The sequence below is a fragment of the Corvus brachyrhynchos genome, unplaced genomic scaffold (assembly GCF_000691975.1).
Source record: "Corvus brachyrhynchos isolate BGI_N302 unplaced genomic scaffold, ASM69197v1 scaffold106, whole genome shotgun sequence".
Taxonomy (NCBI): domain Eukaryota; kingdom Metazoa; phylum Chordata; class Aves; order Passeriformes; family Corvidae; genus Corvus; species Corvus brachyrhynchos.
This window is the reverse complement of record NW_008238834.1, coordinates 4,353,841-4,371,609: the sequence shown is the minus strand read 5'-3', so window position 1 is coordinate 4,371,609 and position 17,769 is coordinate 4,353,841. Positions and strand designations below refer to the sequence as shown.

Here is a 17,769-nt window from a genome sequence, read left to right as displayed (position 1 = left end):
ACCAAAAGAAAAAAAAAAGAAAGAAAAAAGAAAAAAACAACAAACAAAAAAAATAAAGAACAGAGAAGGTATCAAAGAACCTCTACTTTTATTTTTTATCAGGATCTGTTACCCTGAGCCATGGTTAGGATGTCAAGCACTCTTGTTTAGAATGTGGTGTTGATGATGGATGCACTTCCACACTACACCCAACCTGCCTCTTTACAAGGGTTTGAGTATTCCTCTGCAAATCTGGGAAAGAGGAAAATTCACATTTTACACAAAATTGAAGTCCTGCCTGACAGCTCCCCATCTGCTGGCCATGTCCCTGCTGTGTTGTTGCTGTTGTCCTGCCTTGGTTGGGGTCTAGTGCAGGCTTAGCTCCCCTCAAGGTTCCCAAAGAAATTGTTTTGTGTCTTACCATCAGATTGATCCACCCATGCAAATATCCCCATGTCAAAAGTCTTGGGGATTTAGAGGCAAAACATGAACACTGCACTCGCAGTGGTGGTTTGGAGAAAAATGCAGACGAAGGACCGAGCTTGCAGACTCTGCCTGTTAATGCCACCAGCGCACACAGGGGGAGATCTGAAAAAAGCTCGCCGCTCCAGACTTGCACAACTGGACGGTGAGCAGAGAGGGGTAGGAGCCGTGGGAACTGGCAGTGGGGTGACACGGGACAGCGCGGGGACTGCCAAACTATTCAGCTGCAATCCAGAGACTGACAGTTGCGGCAAGAGCCATCTTCCTCCCACCCCTGCAAAACATTCCCTCTCCTAGAGATTTGCATAACCCTGTGCACATTTCCTGCAGTCCTTGGGCAACGACTAGGGTTGTGGTTCAACAATTTACAGGATCAAAGGCAAATTATGATCCTAACGCTGGAACAGTTAAGTTTTTACATGTGGGCTTTTTAGATATCATTTCTCAAAGATCAAACTCCAGTGTATCCCAGGGAAGTAAGTTTAGGCAAACCACAGAGCTGAGGAGCAGGCGGGATCACTTGTGTTTTTTCTTATGTATAATCAAAATGTTTTATTAGGGTTTTCTAAAAACCCATAGCTCTCATTCTGTACCCAGCCTGTGCTGACTGGCTGCAGTTTCAGATCCCCAAGGTGGATCTCCTGGGCTGCCTTACAGCAGGGGATTTCCTAGGGCAGGAAGTCCATCCTGCAGAGAGGGAGGCTCAGCCAGTTCTTCCTTCAGTGGCAGACAGGGCTGAGGGTTTTACAAGCGCCTTGCATGTGATTTCCCTGCTCTCTGTCCAGGCCCCTGGCAGCAGGAGAGGAAGCGGCATGTAATGAGCCCTAGGTAGAAGGAGCAGTTTCAGCTCTGAATGGCAGCTCCCCGCACCCTAAAACAAGGGAACCACCGGCGCCGGGAAGGCAGGCATCTGGGGCAGCCCACTTCAGCCCAGGCTGGACAGCAAATGCAGATTAGGGCTGGGGTAAGGCAAGGACTAAAGGCAAATCTTCAAGGAAATAGTGGATCTGAAGTCAAACTCCCCCTGAGTTCAACAAGCCTCACGGAGCGGATGGGTCATGCCACAGATGAGTCATTTCTGCCAGATGGGGAGAGTCTGGGCAACACAGGCATCAGCTGGTCCATGCAGCCCTCCTTGCTCTTCTGACCCCGTGGAAGGAAACCTGAGCTTCTGCATCACTGCATTTCAAAAGCAAAGGAAATTAAAATTTTCACAGCGGAAATACCTGTTGCTTATCAGTGTAAATATGAGAGAAATTGCTGCAGCCCCCCATACCTCCTTCCATGCCTTCTGCTTATTTAAACTCACGCTGCCACATCAGAGGAAACTCAGAGAGTGCTGCTGGGTGTTGGCACAATACCCAGCTGGGCTTCACATGCTGCCCTCCCCAAGACCACCAGCACTCCGTGATCACATGCAGGTGAAGGAGTAAGGTGCTGCAGGACCAAGTGTGAACTCTCCCATGGGGAGACCTGAATGTCTGCATTCCCATCACCTTCTCATAGGGTCCAAGGAGATGGTAAGGGGTGTCACTCTCCCTTCAGAGGGTGACTGGGACATTCCCCTCTGCCCCAGGTGTCATGGATACAGTAGCAGGGGTCAAGGTATGTTTGGTAGGGGAAGGGAGGCGGAGGGACTGATTGCTTTACAACAGAGTATGCGCTTTGCAGATGCAAATCTATACACTAAACCAAGATATTTACAGGAGGTGTTTTCCATGTACCACCAGCTAAGGAAGAAAGACTTCTGAGGAGGCCTTTGGAGAAAGCTGGCAGCACATCACTGGAAATACCTTGGCTGAACACAAGCCAGCTGAATTTAACATGAAGAATGAAGCAACTGCCTAAGCAGGGTTTAATACAATAACCTAAACTAACCTTTTAGTTCAGGCTGGCAGAGGAATGTCTGCTTCACACCTCACCAGGAGAAGGCTCATGGCAGAAGAGCCAGGACTCTGAAAGCACGCTGAAACTAGCAACACCAGCCACTCAAAACTAAAAATAATCCCTCCATTTTTGAAAATGCCCATTGGATTTTATTATTAATTGCTTTTCTCTTTGGCTTACCCCTGTCACAACAAAGAAAGCAGAAGTTAGAAAAAAGCTGAGCTATCTACACAGGGAAAATGTGCTTTCTCTCATGAACTGAAGTTGATCTGTTTGCATCAGAGCAAGATTTGCTGTTGTGGTTAGTGTAGTGAAGTAGCGGAGATCAGATGCCTTTCAAAACAGTACAAAACTAGTCAAAATATCTCTAACCTGGTTAAATGGACTATGCATGATATTGTGTAAGCACTCTCAAACAGGGAGAGAAATGATAGAGGGAGAGTTCAAACAAGGAATCAGACTAGAAGTACAATGGAAAACAAAATAAAACATTGGATATAAGGTCAAGCAATCAGAACATTCCAGACTAGAAAAGGAAGTGAAATTACAGGCTCTGGAAAAACAGCTGAATGCTGACTCAGGAAAATTACAGAACTCTAGTGATTCTTACCATCAGTTATGTGTCTGCTATCCAGAACAATTTCCAAGACAAATTCATAAAAGCAAGCCAGGGGACATCACATTCTTCTCACATTGGTCAAGTGATATTGTTTATTTTTTTAATATAAATACCAGGACCAATACATGTATAGTATCCTTTCTAGTATATGTAGATAGGGCATAGATATAAATACATACACACAAATTGTGTTTTGATAAACTCTATAAGCTGATGGCAAATTATGATCAAGACTGTCTTCTCCATCAACAGCTTCTAGAGGAGAGGCTTCTAAAGGCCAAAAGCCTCCAGCGAAGCACTAAAATCTATTTGCCAATCAACAAAAAAACAATTTTGCTCCTGCAAATGAGCTAGAACACCAGAGGAAAAGTTGAGATAGGGAAGAACACTTGGTTTATGCTAAAACTAGATAGGATGCACCAGTTAAAGAAACCAAATAATTTATCCCTAATGGAAGCCACTCAGGCCCTAACTGTTTAGTTTTGGGGAGGAAGCAGAAACAAGTATGGAGTGTGTGACACATGATTTCCCACAGAGCTATCAGGCTGTAGGGACTTCAGAGGCAGGATCAAACATTCTCTGTATACTTACTGAATACCATACTAGTAAAACTACTGGCCTCACAGTTGAGAATTGTTTCTGTGCTACTACATATAAAAATGAGTATTCCCAAAAAGAAGGTGAGTCCTGCCAACTTGTGAAATGTCACTGATGGAGGAGCTCCAGGGCATTATTTCCCCATCAGTGTGGCAACACTGCAGGGATGGAAAGACTCCGAGAAGCCATGCAAACATAGATATACCTAGCGCAAAACCCACAGCTCTGGGACTGACCCGCGCTCGTCGTTGTGAGGTCAATCATCTTCATCATCAGCTAAATGATGTGATGAAAGACTCATAACAAAAACCACATGCAGGGTTTATATATGCCCAGACAAGGGTTCTTCACTCTGAGAGGGTCATGTTGTTACACAACTAGAGATAGGGCTTGGTGCCCAAGGCAGACACTGCATAGGCTGTAACTAAAGGAAGCAGCCACAGCCCTGGTCTGTGGTCCCAGAGAATCTGTTCAAGAATAGAGAGGGTTAGATGGTTGTCAGCTGCACTCATTCAACTCACAATCTGCCACCTGTGCCCAACCCCCCCCCTTCATCCCTCCAGTTAACCAATTCAAAGCACTGCTACCTCTGTGCGTTTTTACAGGTTTATTACACATTGTGTAAACAGCTGAAAGATCAACACCTTGTTTGTCAGTAGAAACACATGGAATTTGGCAGAAACCCTGCTATCCAGTGGGACACAGATTAGCTGGAAGACAGATGCAACTTATTCATGGCTGCGTCAGCTTCAGGGACTGTGATTCATGTTGCACAATGAAGCAGCACTGCAGCGCTACAAAGAGCTGTGAAGTCGGCCTGTTGGAGAAAGCCTGCCTGCTCTGCAAATCTGTGTAGCAGGACTTGAGATTCCTGCCAGTTATAGTCCCATACCTCATGCCTCAGCTTCCGAAAGAAAAAGGAGTCTAAAGGCAAGTAAAGCCACTTTCAAAGGGAAGGGTGAGCAAAATGGCTTTGAGCTGTCAGTAGGAGTGCATGCAAAATGTAGATGGAGAAAGCAGCCTGAGTTTTTACTTTGTAGCGTAGCTAGCACAGGTTTATGTGATTTTCTGTGTGTGCAGAAGTGCAGGCACTCATTGTCGTGACAGGGACTGGAATAGACACTGAACCGCATACAGCACACATGGGTACAATTATCATGTCTGGAACAGCAACAGCTCTAAGTGACATTTTGCTAGAGTGAGTGGCTAATCTAATCTCTTCTCCTGCAGTCTGAACACTGGAACTCATGGGAGAAGAACCCGCTGAACCAGTGAAACAGGATAGAGACGTAACAACGCCAGCAGTTGATGAACAGGAGACTTAAAACAAGTAATGTCCTGAAAAGTGAACATGAGCTGTATTTGTGCCAGTAATCCCTACTGGGAAAAAGCCAGGCGGGAAGTTGACAATTGCAAGATGCCAAGTAGAGAAAGGGAAAAAAAACCACTAAATCACTTTTAAAGAGAAGTACAAAGTACTCCAAGGGTTCTTAAAAAAACCTGCATAAGCGCTGCAAGAAAAATGGCAAATGAAAAGAGACTTTGACAGGCAGGACACAGTTAACTGCAAGTGGCCTGAATACCATAGGTGTAAAAGTGACACTAAACAGGGTCATGGTGCACCTGGACTCCCAGCTGCGCTGCACCTTCTGTGGGCTGGGCTTCCCGCTGCAGCCTTACCTCATCTCCAAGGGGAAAACTGATTATTCCCCACCACACACACTGTCCCTCCCTGGTTGCTGCTTACTTTCTCCTGCTTCCCCTTTTCCAGTGAAGTTACCGCATGCCCCCGCTCTGCCTGGGCAGCAGGATCCCACGGTTAGCAGAACCAGCATCGCCCGGGAGGGTGCAGCCATGCAAGTTAGCCCAGCTTCCAGCTCTCCTTGCCCCATTCCCTCCCCCATAGCACGAGGCCAGCTGTTGCAGCTCCAACGGTTTTACAGCCATGCACGCTGACCTCATGGCACAGGCTGGGAGACATGTGGGTTACCACAAGCCCCCCTCCACAACAGGCAGCGAGACACCACCCCCTCCATGCACGCAGGCAGCGACGCCAGGCTCAAGATTCCCTCCCTATTGTAATTATTTTTGCTTGGCGCAGAGATTTATCACATGCAGCTGCCACAACTTGTTTACAAGACACAAAAGCCATGAAAACAAGGTTGACGAAGCCTGTGTGTGAGCTGTTTTCCCTGGCATGAATTTGTCATACCTCTTAGCTCGCTGACGCCCTGGCTGGCCACACGGTCTCCAATAACACATGGCAGTGCCTTCCCTTCAGCTTTGGAGTAGCCAAAGTAGTGTGTGTTTTCAGTCAGAGGTTGACTTTTTACAAAACTGCTTCGCAATTAGGTTTATCACTGCTGCAAGAACAGCAAAACCACCCATGCTGTCTCATTGTTTCTTTTTTTTTTCATGGCAAAACAAGTTTCACAAACAAAATTTTTTGTTTACTTCACCGGGGATGGGGACCAGCACGGCTTTTTACAAAACTGCTTCGCAATTAGGTTTATCACTGCTGCAAGAACAGCAAAACCACCCATGCTGTCTCATTGTTTCTTTTTTTTTTCATGGCAAAACAAGTTTCACAAACAAAATTTTTTGTTTACTTCACCAGGGATGTGGGACCAGCACGTGAAGGCTTTGGTTTGTTACTAGGACTCCTACTCAGTTCTGGATCCTAGCTCCACCCACTGCCCTACATCTACCTACCTTTGATAACTTTATCTAAAATTACTTCAGGTTTATGCTCAGAATAGATTTAGGTAAACTTCAGTAGCCTGCACCAAAACTATCAGTGCTAAATTAGAGGAAAGCAGAAACTCCCTTTTGAGACATTTTAGTGGGTACAAAATATGAGTCATTTTCTTCCTCTAAGTTAAACACCTCAGGGTAGGGAAAAGCTTTTACATGGTGTGGTGTCAGGTGCTACTCAGCCACAGGCGTTTGACTTACGACTACAGCCGAACTTCTAGTGTAACCTTAGCACAAGTAATAATTTAAGAAGTATATAATTGGCTTCAAGCAAAAGTGGTCACCAGTGAAGCTCCTGGGGTAAGTCAGTCAGCAAAATGGAAATGCAGTGCTCATCACACAGGCAGGACTTTGGTGGTCATTTACACTAATGCCACTTTGTGTGGCATAATGGTAAATGAAAACAGCAGAAAGACCACAGGCTTTTACTTTCAATGAAAACTGTTAATCTGAATAGCAACAGCTTTCTTCTGCATTCTATTTTCATTTTCAGTACTGCAGCTGCTATAGTGAAATTACAGAACTGGTCAGCTCAACCAGCAAAGTTTTTTCTTTCTAAACTTGCTGACATTTTTTATTTTAAAGAGCAAAGTAATGAAGAGTAAAGATCTCTGAAAATGCCCTTTAATGATCTGAGTGCCCTACTTTTTCTTTACCCCACAGAACACCAACAAACTACTTAGAAAAAAGGAAACAAAAGAGGAAAGTGTCGAGCAATTCAAATCAAACAATGTAAACATATTTGTGAGGCTGTTTTTCTTTCATCAGTGCTTGAAGCATGGGGGTAAGGAGTGTTGCAAGAACATTCCTTCCTGCAAGAACAGGAAAGGACAAGGCATCTTCCAAAGCTTTATCAAAGATGACACTCCACTTTGGGTGTGTAGCACCCCTTAAGATAAATCACCTACTCCACAAAACCGTATCTATTAACCAACTTTTCCCTCAACATGAACCTCACAGTTACAAAAAAGTACACTTCTGTTTTACAATTAGTCATTAAAAAAGCCTAACCAAATAATACATACACAGGTATCCCAGGAAAAATAGCTCAGAAGTATCAAGTACAGTGTGTCCAGAGAGACACTACACAAAGCTCTTCTGTACTCACCTGCAATTCCTTAAACACAGAGTATACAGCCATCTCTATGTTCAAAATTATTTTCCAGCTTTATTTTCAAAGTATTTTAAAAAATAATTCAATATTCATACAGTATATTAGGATAACTGTGTTAACAAAGCTGATCCAGTCATAACTAAGCCAGTGTTTACTGTTTGCCATTTTGATTTTAAACATGAATATTCAAGAAAGGCAGAAGTTCAAAATAATTCAAAAGAGTACTCCAGAGAACAAACAGAGTATTTCTGACACTAGAAAACAATAAAGGCCACAGAAAACAGAACGCATACACAGAGTGGTCGGAATATTGCAGTCTTCTTTCTACTCATAATGATATCCTTAAATTCACCAACTCTCCTGCTCTCAAAGCCCTCCCCCAACATCCCAAACAGACAACTGGTTTGTTTTTAAGGATTAGCCGGAACCAATTTTTTACCCTGGAGGTCTCTTATTTCACTGTTGTTGGAAGGATAAGGGTGGGCGACTGACATTCAAGTAAGTTGAAATGTGAGCTGCAAGTCTTCACATTTTTCAGTAATAAGTCATTTTGATAGCAAAGTCCTTTTCTGAAAGGTAACTTAGATTCTGCTGGCAAAAATACACCCCAATACAACAGGGATCTCTTCTAAATCTTAGCCAACCACCTGTTAAAGTATCTCACAAAGATCTGGCTCCCAGAACTCAGATTTCAATGCAATACAGCCTACTTTATTTCAGTCTACTAGAATTACTGAGGAAAAACCTTGTCACTGCTAGTCCAAGTAAGGGTAGAAGCCCCTGCCCTCCCCCGTCAAAATTTGTCACCAGTCATGTCTAGGAGCTGCATCACAGAGATCTGCAAAGAACACTTGTCCCAGCCCCTCTTGTGGCCTCTTCCTTTTATCTTCAGATCTTCCCCATGGGCCATCACATTTCCCAGCCCTAAAATATTGCAAGGAGCCAAAAGCTGGAACTCTTAGAGGTGCCCAAGGTTTTTCTCTGAAATTTAGTCAGAGTTGCCTACATAGCTCCTCTTGGCCACTCAAAAAAATTTCACCATAGCAGAACACAATCAGGTAACTTCTGGCCCACTTTTCAGCATTCTTTTAAACATCTGGTTAACAACAACTGCTAGCATAGCTCTCTAAACCAACCAAAGTCAGTGTGAGCTCAAAAATATTTCTCACTTCGATTTATTTCAAGGGTAATTGGTGTTCTTTGCAAAGCTTGCATTCAACAAAATACTCTGTATGCATCGCTTTTAAAGAAAATATTTTATTATATTATGGGAAAAAAGCATAATCATCCAAAGTTTGTATTGTTAAAAAAATTGAAAATTTAGACAGCGTGTTGGTATATTCCGTTCCACATGGGAATGATAAGAAGACTCTATATCATTACTAAATATTGCACAGTCTGAAAGAAACAAAACAAATCACATGATCTTGGGAAACATCTCACATTATGAAAAATCTACAAAGAAAACATTAAAAAAAACCCCAACAAAACACACAATCCTTTCTTTCTACAGTAGCTTTAAGTTTATAATTCTTGGAATGACCGTATTCCACTGAAGACCATCTCAGTGACAGGAAGCTTCATTTCAGCAATCCCCTTGTGCAAATAAGATTAATAAAAAAAAAAAAAAAAATAATGCAGTGAAGTCTTTTGATATCGTGTGGGTGACAATAACCACACAGCTGTTAGATCCCTGCCTGGTAAAACAAAACGGGGAAGGAGAAGGAAGGGGATTTAGGCCATAAGTTTCGCCTGCAACTCCATCTCTGCCGCCCTTTTGAGTGCAACATCCACCAGTAGCTGAAATCCACTAAAATCCTGGTTAAGGTCTGGTGGTGTTGGAGGCGGAGTGTTAAAGAGCCCACTTTGTGTGTTTGCACCAGGTCCCAGTTTAGATGCGTCCTCATGGCAGGAGAGGGCGTTATCTGTGAAGCCACCGGCCGGGGGCTGCTGCAGGTCCGTGGTCTGGCCTACATCAGCTGGCTGGCAAAAGTGGAAAGGGGCGTCTTTCAACGCAGTGACAGTCGTGTGGCAAATCACTGATGGCCGAGCCAGGACTGATCCCGGGGAAGCCGGCTTGGAAGAGGACACAGTCTTGCCAAGCGGTGCGGCAGCGGGAAGGAAGGCAGTCTCCTCCAGCAAGGGAATGTAGTTCTTTGTGCTGATGGCAGACTCCACCAGGCCGCCCTCGGGAAGCTTGGTCCCTCGCCGCGAGATAGTGAACTGATTTGGGTCTTTACCATCCTTCCTCAGCATGTCAGGTAACAGCCTGCGGCGTGCATTGATAAACCAGTTGCAGACCTGGGAACACAATGACATCTTAATTTATACCTTCATTCATTCCCAACTATGTGTCACTAGAGCGGATGGCTAGATTAATGAATCCCTCCAAGCAGTTTCCTTCACTGCACAACAAAATAGAGACCTACTGACAAGTTCTGACACGCCTGGCAAAGGCCCTTCCCTTGTCCCGGTGCTCTAGCACCAACTCCCTGCTCCTGTTACAGAAAGCCCCGGGACATCTGAAGTCCAAACTAGGGGTTTAGCTTTTAACTCTGTGCACACACATTAACCTATTGGCTATTGTTCCCTAGCTTAGGTTAATTAACAACAGGAAAACCTTTTCTCTCTGAAGAGAGCCACTCCTCCCACAAATAGTTACTGATTTTCCTTGTTCAACTGACTGTGTCGACAGACATAACATGAATTACCTCATTTAAGTTTGTCCTTGTTTAAATATCAACCAGTTTCCTGGGTGATACAAGATAGTTTATAGTTTAACGTCTTTTTTCTTTTTACTACCTAAAGGAAGTTTTCTTGATGAAATTGCATTAAGAAAATTTTACTTTATAGCCAATTATGAAATTTGCAGTAATGAATTAATATGGAAAAATAAAGCCCAGGAGTCAACAGGAGCGCTCTCTATTTAGCAGCTCCCAAAACCAAACCCTGGTTTACCCAAATTCTCATGCAGCCACCTTCCAACAACACGGGAAGCAGCAACGGTCAAAAGCTATTACACCAAAGATGATCACAGAAGATGAGAATGATGCATCCAAGAGACCTCACAGATGCCAGTGGTATCCCAGGATGAGAATCCAAACTAATCACACAAAAGCTTCACCATACCTGTACTAACACCCTTGAGTAGCTCTATCCCATATAGGTTGTTCCACTGATCTTAATGGCAGTGATCATACATATAATTATATATGTGCATGTTCTACTGGAATGAGCCTCAAGCTGCTGATTTTAGAAGTGAAGAATTACATGTTAAGTTGTGCATCTATCACCATAAAATCTCTGTTGAAAAAGAAATACATTCTTCTCACAATAAATTACCTTGTACAGACACTTTATGTCTTTTGGGGCACAATTCTGCAAAAAATTAGCATGCATACTCCGATTTGTGACTGTCTGTTCTCCCAGAAAAATAATGTTATTCCCAATAAACAAAGATCATTGTAACACATCATCAATCTCTATCTCTCCTTACAAGTGCCATCACCAAGAGAGGAGCAATAAAAAAGGAAATCTCACATGCAGTGTAAACATTTGTATCCATGACTAGACCACAGGTGAATCAAAACAGAGAACGGCTCCTTTAGAAGGGAGAACGACTTTTTAAAATACCTGTAGTGTGGAAAGGTGTGTTTGTCGGGATAACAGCGCTTTTTCTTGCTCTGAAGGATAAGCATTGTATCGGTGCTCGTAGAGCCAGTCCCGAAGAATCTGCACAGATTCCTTGGGCAGGTTGCCACGTCTCCGCCGTTTGCCTGAGCCAGCAGATGAGGAAAGATCCAGTGGAACATCCATAGTGTCATCATCCTCCGTTTCACTGCCTGATATTGCAACTACACCTACAATTGTAAGACAAGAACAATCAGCCTCCTAAATCCATAAACTACTCGGCTCCAGCACTGTACGGCACAGACATTTTATATCACATTAACTGTCTTTACTGTTACAGCCTCTTGAACAGGAGGTTTGTCCTGCAGCGTTAACTTGTCATGCTGCAGCTTTTCTGTCAGCTGAACAAAAAGTAGCACCAATGATCCGTTCCTAAAAGAATTCTTCTCTGCAAACCTTCGTTTTCTTGTTCCCCTGGCAACCTTTTATCTGCTGCACGTTATCAGATAGCTTCTATCTAATGAGAATATTGTCCAAGTTTGCTTGCTATGGTATGCATCCAGCGCTTTTTTTCAAGGGTAACTATCCAGTGGCTGGGCAAAAAGGTCAATAAGCAAGAACTTAAAACACCTAACGCAAGCAGTAAGTTATTTAATTACTTCTTAACATGCTGAATTCTTTCCTACTGGGAGGGACAGGTTGTAGATTTTGAAAAGAATAATTATATCTATTAAGAAAAATGAATGGAAGAAGGAAAGAAGAAAGGGAAAAACTGTTTGTCCCCACCCCTAAGGAGATCTTCACTTACGAAGGAAAAGAAAGTGCAGAAAGAGGGAAGAACCAGGTGCCTAAGAGTCCACCGGTTTATCAGGAAATGGACTCTCATTTAATTGCATTGTGTATCAAAGAACTGTGATCATTTAAATGTTCCAGTTTTTATCCTATTTTTTCAACTTCATGGTTTTCATCTCATATTTTTATCCATGGAAACGTGTTCTGTGCTATGCTTATTATAAGGGCTCCAAATGTACAAGTTAACTGCATACCTTTTCCCTCCAACACAAAGGAAGGAACAGATTTCAAAATCTGACTATCCCTTTATATATCTATACCACACTACTAGTAACATGAAGCTATGTAGGTAGGTAAATCAAACAAACGAGCAAGTACTCAATAGTTAGGAAGACTACAATTCTACTCCTCTGGTAGGATACACAAGTCACTAGTTCTGTAAAACACAAAGAAAACGATGCTTTAAGTACTCACCAGGTTAAACTCACCAGGAATTTTAGGAATCTTACAAGCTGTATACAAGTCCAAATAAGATGCTACCCATGTTCAGCTTGTACAAATTAATAGTCATTTCAAGTGCACTCACACTGGCTTTCAGAAGCAGTTTATAAACTATACTAGAAGGAAAACAAGCCCCTAATCTTTTTGTCTTTTGAACTTAGATCAGGTGGGTGAGGGAGTGGAAAGGAAGAAACTTTCTCATTCTTAACATCAAAACTAAAAACCTTGATAGTAAAAGCCAACTCAATGTCAAAAGTAAAATTTTATGTGGGCAACCACCCATAATTTAAAAATTCTATTTAAGGAAACAAAGTAAGCCCTAAATGACAAGAAGCGTACCTGTGAAAATACTAAACTATATAAAACTATGTTATATCCATAAGTAAAGGCACAGAAGGAAGTAAAGCCCTTTAAAATAACCAACTAACCACCAAAGCCTCCACCACCACACAAAGAAAGATAGAAGGTATGTCTGTGCAAGTTTTCCTTAATACTTGGCAGGAGGGTAGGGAGAGAAACAGAGAAGGACCTTTCCTCACACTTCCAAACTTCAGCCAAAGCTGACATGGTAAATTATTCTTTCCTTCCCCTGTTTATGAATAGCTCGAACATCCTTAGTTTAAGTTATCCAATTTGAAATGCAGTTTTGATACACAAGCATTCCCAACAGCATGATCAATCTGCAATCTGTCTGGCATAGTTACTTCAATAACTTACTTGGTATTGTTTTCATTCTCCCAATTGCTGATTTATGTAACTGACAAACACCAAACTAACATACCAAATTTTTCATCTGATGATTAGCTACATAAATTATCCAGTCATGGAACAGGAACAATAGGACAATATTTAAATAACCAACACAAGATAAACTCCAAATGATTTAAACAGTTTCTTAATTCATGTAGAAAGTATGTCAAAAGTTTGCTTTAAAATTATTCCAAGGAAACCACTTTGTCATAGCTTCATGGAAAGTGCTGTCATGCTTGCAACCTGGCCTGAGAACATGCCTTGCACCATGGGCTCCTGGAGCCATGAGGAGCACTTCTGAAAACAAAGATCCTGCACAGACAACAGGACAGCTCTGCAAAGCAGCTCAGCCCTTTTAAATTGAATTTAAAAACTAGCTAAAACTAGCCCATGCTATTCAGACAATGTTTTGAAGTGCGCTGTTCTCGTTTGTCAGAAACCAGAACTGTTGCAGCACTTCACTGGGTTGGGTTTTTTGTTTGTTTTTAAATATAATGGGCAGTAAGGCAAGACCTTGGAAAAGAGTGAGAGGCAAACAGCAAGGGCTGGAAACAAGAGGGAAGGAGAAACTACTCCTATGAAAAAGTTAGATGTCTAATGCTTTGCAAGCAGTATTTACATGGCATAACAAAAACGACTCCAGATACGCACCACCCAATCGGAGGTAACCTTTCCAGGATCTACCACACAACTATAAAAGACGCCATGGACACCTCTCTGCATTTCAGAAAACTGACTTGACAGCAAAACCTCTCCTAGAACTGCTGCTTTTTTTTTCACCTGAAGAAAAAAGAAAAGTTACAAGATACTGTCTGCAAGCCGGCAGTATAAAAACATTTCTCCCTTTTCAAGCAAGATCTTTTGCTAAAGTAAAAGTTGCCATCTGACTAACCGTAACCTACCTAGCAAGAAATGAGTCACCAGCAGAGCCAGCCCTTTGACCCACTGGCTTAGTGTGTCATATTAATTGACACAGTAAGTTAGTGACACAAAGCAGGTTTTGGTTAAGCAGGAAACCCAGTATAGTACGACTTGTGCTCATTTAAATGAGCTCATTTAAATAGCTGATCAGCCCTCTGAACTCGTGGCAGATCTCTCCAGCGCAGCACAGAGCTAGCAGCAACAGGAAGTCATGGCTAGAAATCTCGCACTACCCCAGCTGATATTTTTTACTAGAGCAGGAGCCACACTGTTGCTGTCAAGGCTCTTTTTTAATTAAAGCATCCCTGCTGATTACAACCCAGCTTTGTTTTTCCGTCTTGTTAGTAATCAGCCTATTCGCTGCTGGTTTCCTGTTTTAACAGGGCCCAACTGAAAAGGCTCCTGGCCACGCTCCACGACTGGACCATTGGCTTACTGTTATTTACACCCAGAATAAAAGCCTGTGGACACGATGAGTAGCCCCAGCTGACCTACTAATTTATTTTGTATTAAAAGAAGGCTAGGGCCAGGCTATTTTATGTCTCCTTCTAAATACATTTAATCCAAACAAAAAAATCCTGCTTTTATAGAACTAAAATTAAAGCAGCACAAGTTCATTTGCAGAGAGGTCTGAGAAACAACAAAAAATCCCAATCCTTCACTTCCACATCGCCACTTAAAAGAGTGGTCCACGCTATTAATGACCTAAGGACTACATGATCAGCATCCCTTCTTTATAAATTACTTTATCCTCCTGGCTTCCCAGCTGAAGTCATATACATGATTGATTGCACTGTTGCATTATATCACAGCCCAAAGACTTTACACGTCCTCCCATAATCAGCTCAGGGAAGATTACACCTAGGATGTGGAGTCTAGGCTCAACACCCAACCTTTAGTTGACAGCTTGAAACAACGTGAGTAAAAGTACAATGATGACTAAAGCTGATTTCAAAACAAACTACTGCCGCTTAAAAAGGCGTGCTAAAATACTTTGAAGGGGAGACAAATACTTGGAGAGGCTGAGACAAATAGTTAAGCAAATGAAAAATTTAGGCTATGAGGGGGGAAAAAGGCACCAAAAAAAAAAAAAACAACTATCCCACTGTGTCGAGGAAGAGCTTCACAGAGGAAGTGGCAGAAGCCAATTGTTATTCAAAAGAGGACAAAGTATACCACAAGGAACAATCTCTGCCCTCCACAGAGGGGATGGACAAAAATCACCTTAAAGAAAACATCCCACCTCTTAGGGTTCTCTGAATTTCTTAAGTGAGATTTTTTTTTTTATGAGCACTGATAAACACAACCAGTTCCTATTTAAGGCCCCGATCCTGTTGTAACCAAGTTCAGTAAGATTCTTCACATGTATAAACTTGAGCACATGCCTGTGCCTTTGCGAGACTGTGTTCTAAATCAGCTCATTAACAAGCCAAATAGGTTCCATGTGATTGCTATCACGTTATTATTTGTAAATGAAACTATCTATAGAAGAGTCTTGAGGTTTAAATCCACAGTCTGCTAGCTTAAAAAAAAAGCATAAAAAAAACCCTCAACAAAACTAACCAACAACAAAAACACAGCATCACACACAAAAAATTTAAAACTCGAGACACATACAAAAATAACCTAAAATATAATGCAAATTTTAAAAACAACAACGACAAAAAATAAATTAGTTTAAACTTATTCATAAGTGGCAAAGAACTACAAGGATACAGAAGGGAATTTCCACAGTAAAAAAAACACCTCTTTCCTCTGAATGAGTTTCATAATTGAGGAACCAGCCTATTTGTTTTCCTCTGTACTTTACAGCTTGCACTCTATTACTTCTAAAGCAACTCGACTTGGCTGTACTATACTTTTTTTCGTCTAAACGCGATTTTTCTAGGAGTGCAAGCAAGAAATCTGTAACAAAGTCACTCTTTGAAACTTCTTGAAAGAGCTTCAAATGCCAGGAGGTCACAAATAAGTACAAGCCCAACCTTTACTAAAACAAAGGCACCCTAGCCCTAACATCTTTTTAAAAGTTTCCGCCTTTGTCTCCTCACCTTTTAATTTGTGCCACACAAACCCCAGGCCCATGGCCCCTCTCAAAAGTTCTCCCTCCCGCCTGTCACCTTTCATTGTTTCCATTGTTTCAGCCCAGGATTTGCAATCCTCAAAGCAGAGCTTACACACACACTCTCACACACAAAGCCCTACACATGCATACCTAGAAACTACGTCAGCGTTTTCCACACGCATTTATTTCGGGGGTGGCAAGAACAACAGTTGAAAGTGCAGGGAGCTTGGTATTTCACCAACCAGCCGCTGCCCTCGGGGAGAGAAGTCTGAACAATGGAAGCAACAGCAGACAGGAAACCAGCTCACCACTGCTGAGCAAATAGGCAGCATAGGAATGTCCTAAAAATAACTGGGCTAAATTAATTCAGCGAAACTATATTAAAAAAAAAAAAAAAAAGGGCGGGGGGGGGGGAAAACAAACCACAAACTGCTCCCAATAGGGTGAAGACTCTCGACCTACCTAAGACGGCTGAAACATTTAAAAGCTAGCGCTGCTGCTGTCTCTGGGCACAGGGGCTGAGCTCGGCACGCAGCTCCGGCTGTGACTGGGATCAAGCCCCACTCCGCTCCCGCAGGACGCTGCGCTCCTCAACACCACCCTGGCTACTCTTTAAACTTCGCCTTTGTAGCTCAGTTCCCTTTGTGTGCGCTCCTCTTAGCCGAGTGGCATGTCCAAAAAAAACTTCTGACGAGGGCTACAAACCATATTAGCACACACCATGTCTGCAACAGCCCAATGATTTCACGAACTACATATGCATTAATTGCTCCAAGGATATTAACAATGAGAGAGGCTGCTTTACTACAGAGCCGCAGGAATTCATAATAGGGGGAAAACAGCACAACTCTGGAGTACTGAACATGCGCACTGCTCCCCTCTAACACTCCACTTCGGAGCATTTAATGGTCTTTGAATGCAAAACACCCTTCAGCCACACCGCCGACTGGCAAATCGCAACTGAACAGACACTGCTTTGCTATGAACTTCTTCCCAGCCAGCGCAGGAGCGTTAGATCCGAAAGCACGCTCCGCGTCTTTGTGGCCAAGCACTAATTTAAAGGCACTTAAAGCACCACGAGCGCGATGAGTAACGCTCCTCTAACCGTAAAGTTTGGCTGTTTGGAAGTGAACACAAAGAAAACTTCAACCGCCTTATGGTTACGGGGGGGGGGGGAAGTCTCCCTCCCTTTAACCCTGAGTCAAAACTTTTGTACTTCTTGTTTCGTTCCCCTGTTTTAAGGGATAAAAGGAAGAAAAGGCTTCAACTTTCAGCAAAACAAGGCGGTCGAGGGCGTGGAAGGCGTTTGAAGCCCTCCCGCCGATGCCCCCCCACGCCTTAGCCCCACGCTGCCGTCCCCGCGAACAAAGAGTTGCCGGACGGCCCCGCTTTCCTCGCCCCAAGTTGGGAAAACCACCCGCACCCTCGTTCCCCTCGCGGGAACGGTGGGGTTCGGTGTGGAAAAGAGTTGAAAAGTGTTTTACGGGAGGGCAGGGGGAAGAGGCTCGACAGAGGGGGCGCGAACAAAAGTTGGCGGAGGACACGAGGCGAACGGCTGGACATGTTTTTGACAGGGAGCCAGCGGCGCAGAGAGACGGCCGCCTCCAAACAACAGCCCCGCATGTTTTGTCTGGGAGCAGAGCATCCACTGCAATCTTCCACGGGATACAGGCCAGGGGG

The 17,769-nt window shown here is 43.2% G+C and overlaps 1 protein-coding gene across 3 annotated transcripts in view; it reads right to left on the bottom strand.

Moving 5' to 3' along the window:
* Nucleotides 1-7,463: 7,463 nt before the first annotated feature.
* TGIF1 (TGFB induced factor homeobox 1) overlaps nucleotides 7,464-17,769 on the bottom strand; it is a 12,114-nt gene continuing 1,808 nt past the window's right edge. For 2 of the 3 annotated variants that reach the window (XM_017738317.1, XM_008636828.2), the window contains exons 2-3: nucleotides 11,067-11,293; nucleotides 7,464-9,734 (exon numbers count right to left, since the gene is read on the bottom strand). In XM_017738317.1, the coding sequence (XP_017593806.1) occupies nucleotides 9,168-9,734; nucleotides 11,067-11,249 (750 nt within the window). In that variant the 5' untranslated portion in view covers nucleotides 11,250-11,293 and the 3' untranslated portion in view covers nucleotides 7,464-9,167. Of the gene's footprint in view, nucleotides 9,735-11,066; nucleotides 11,294-16,551; nucleotides 17,240-17,769 lie in introns of those variants that run through there. The other variant, XM_017738316.1, reaches the window with a different exon arrangement.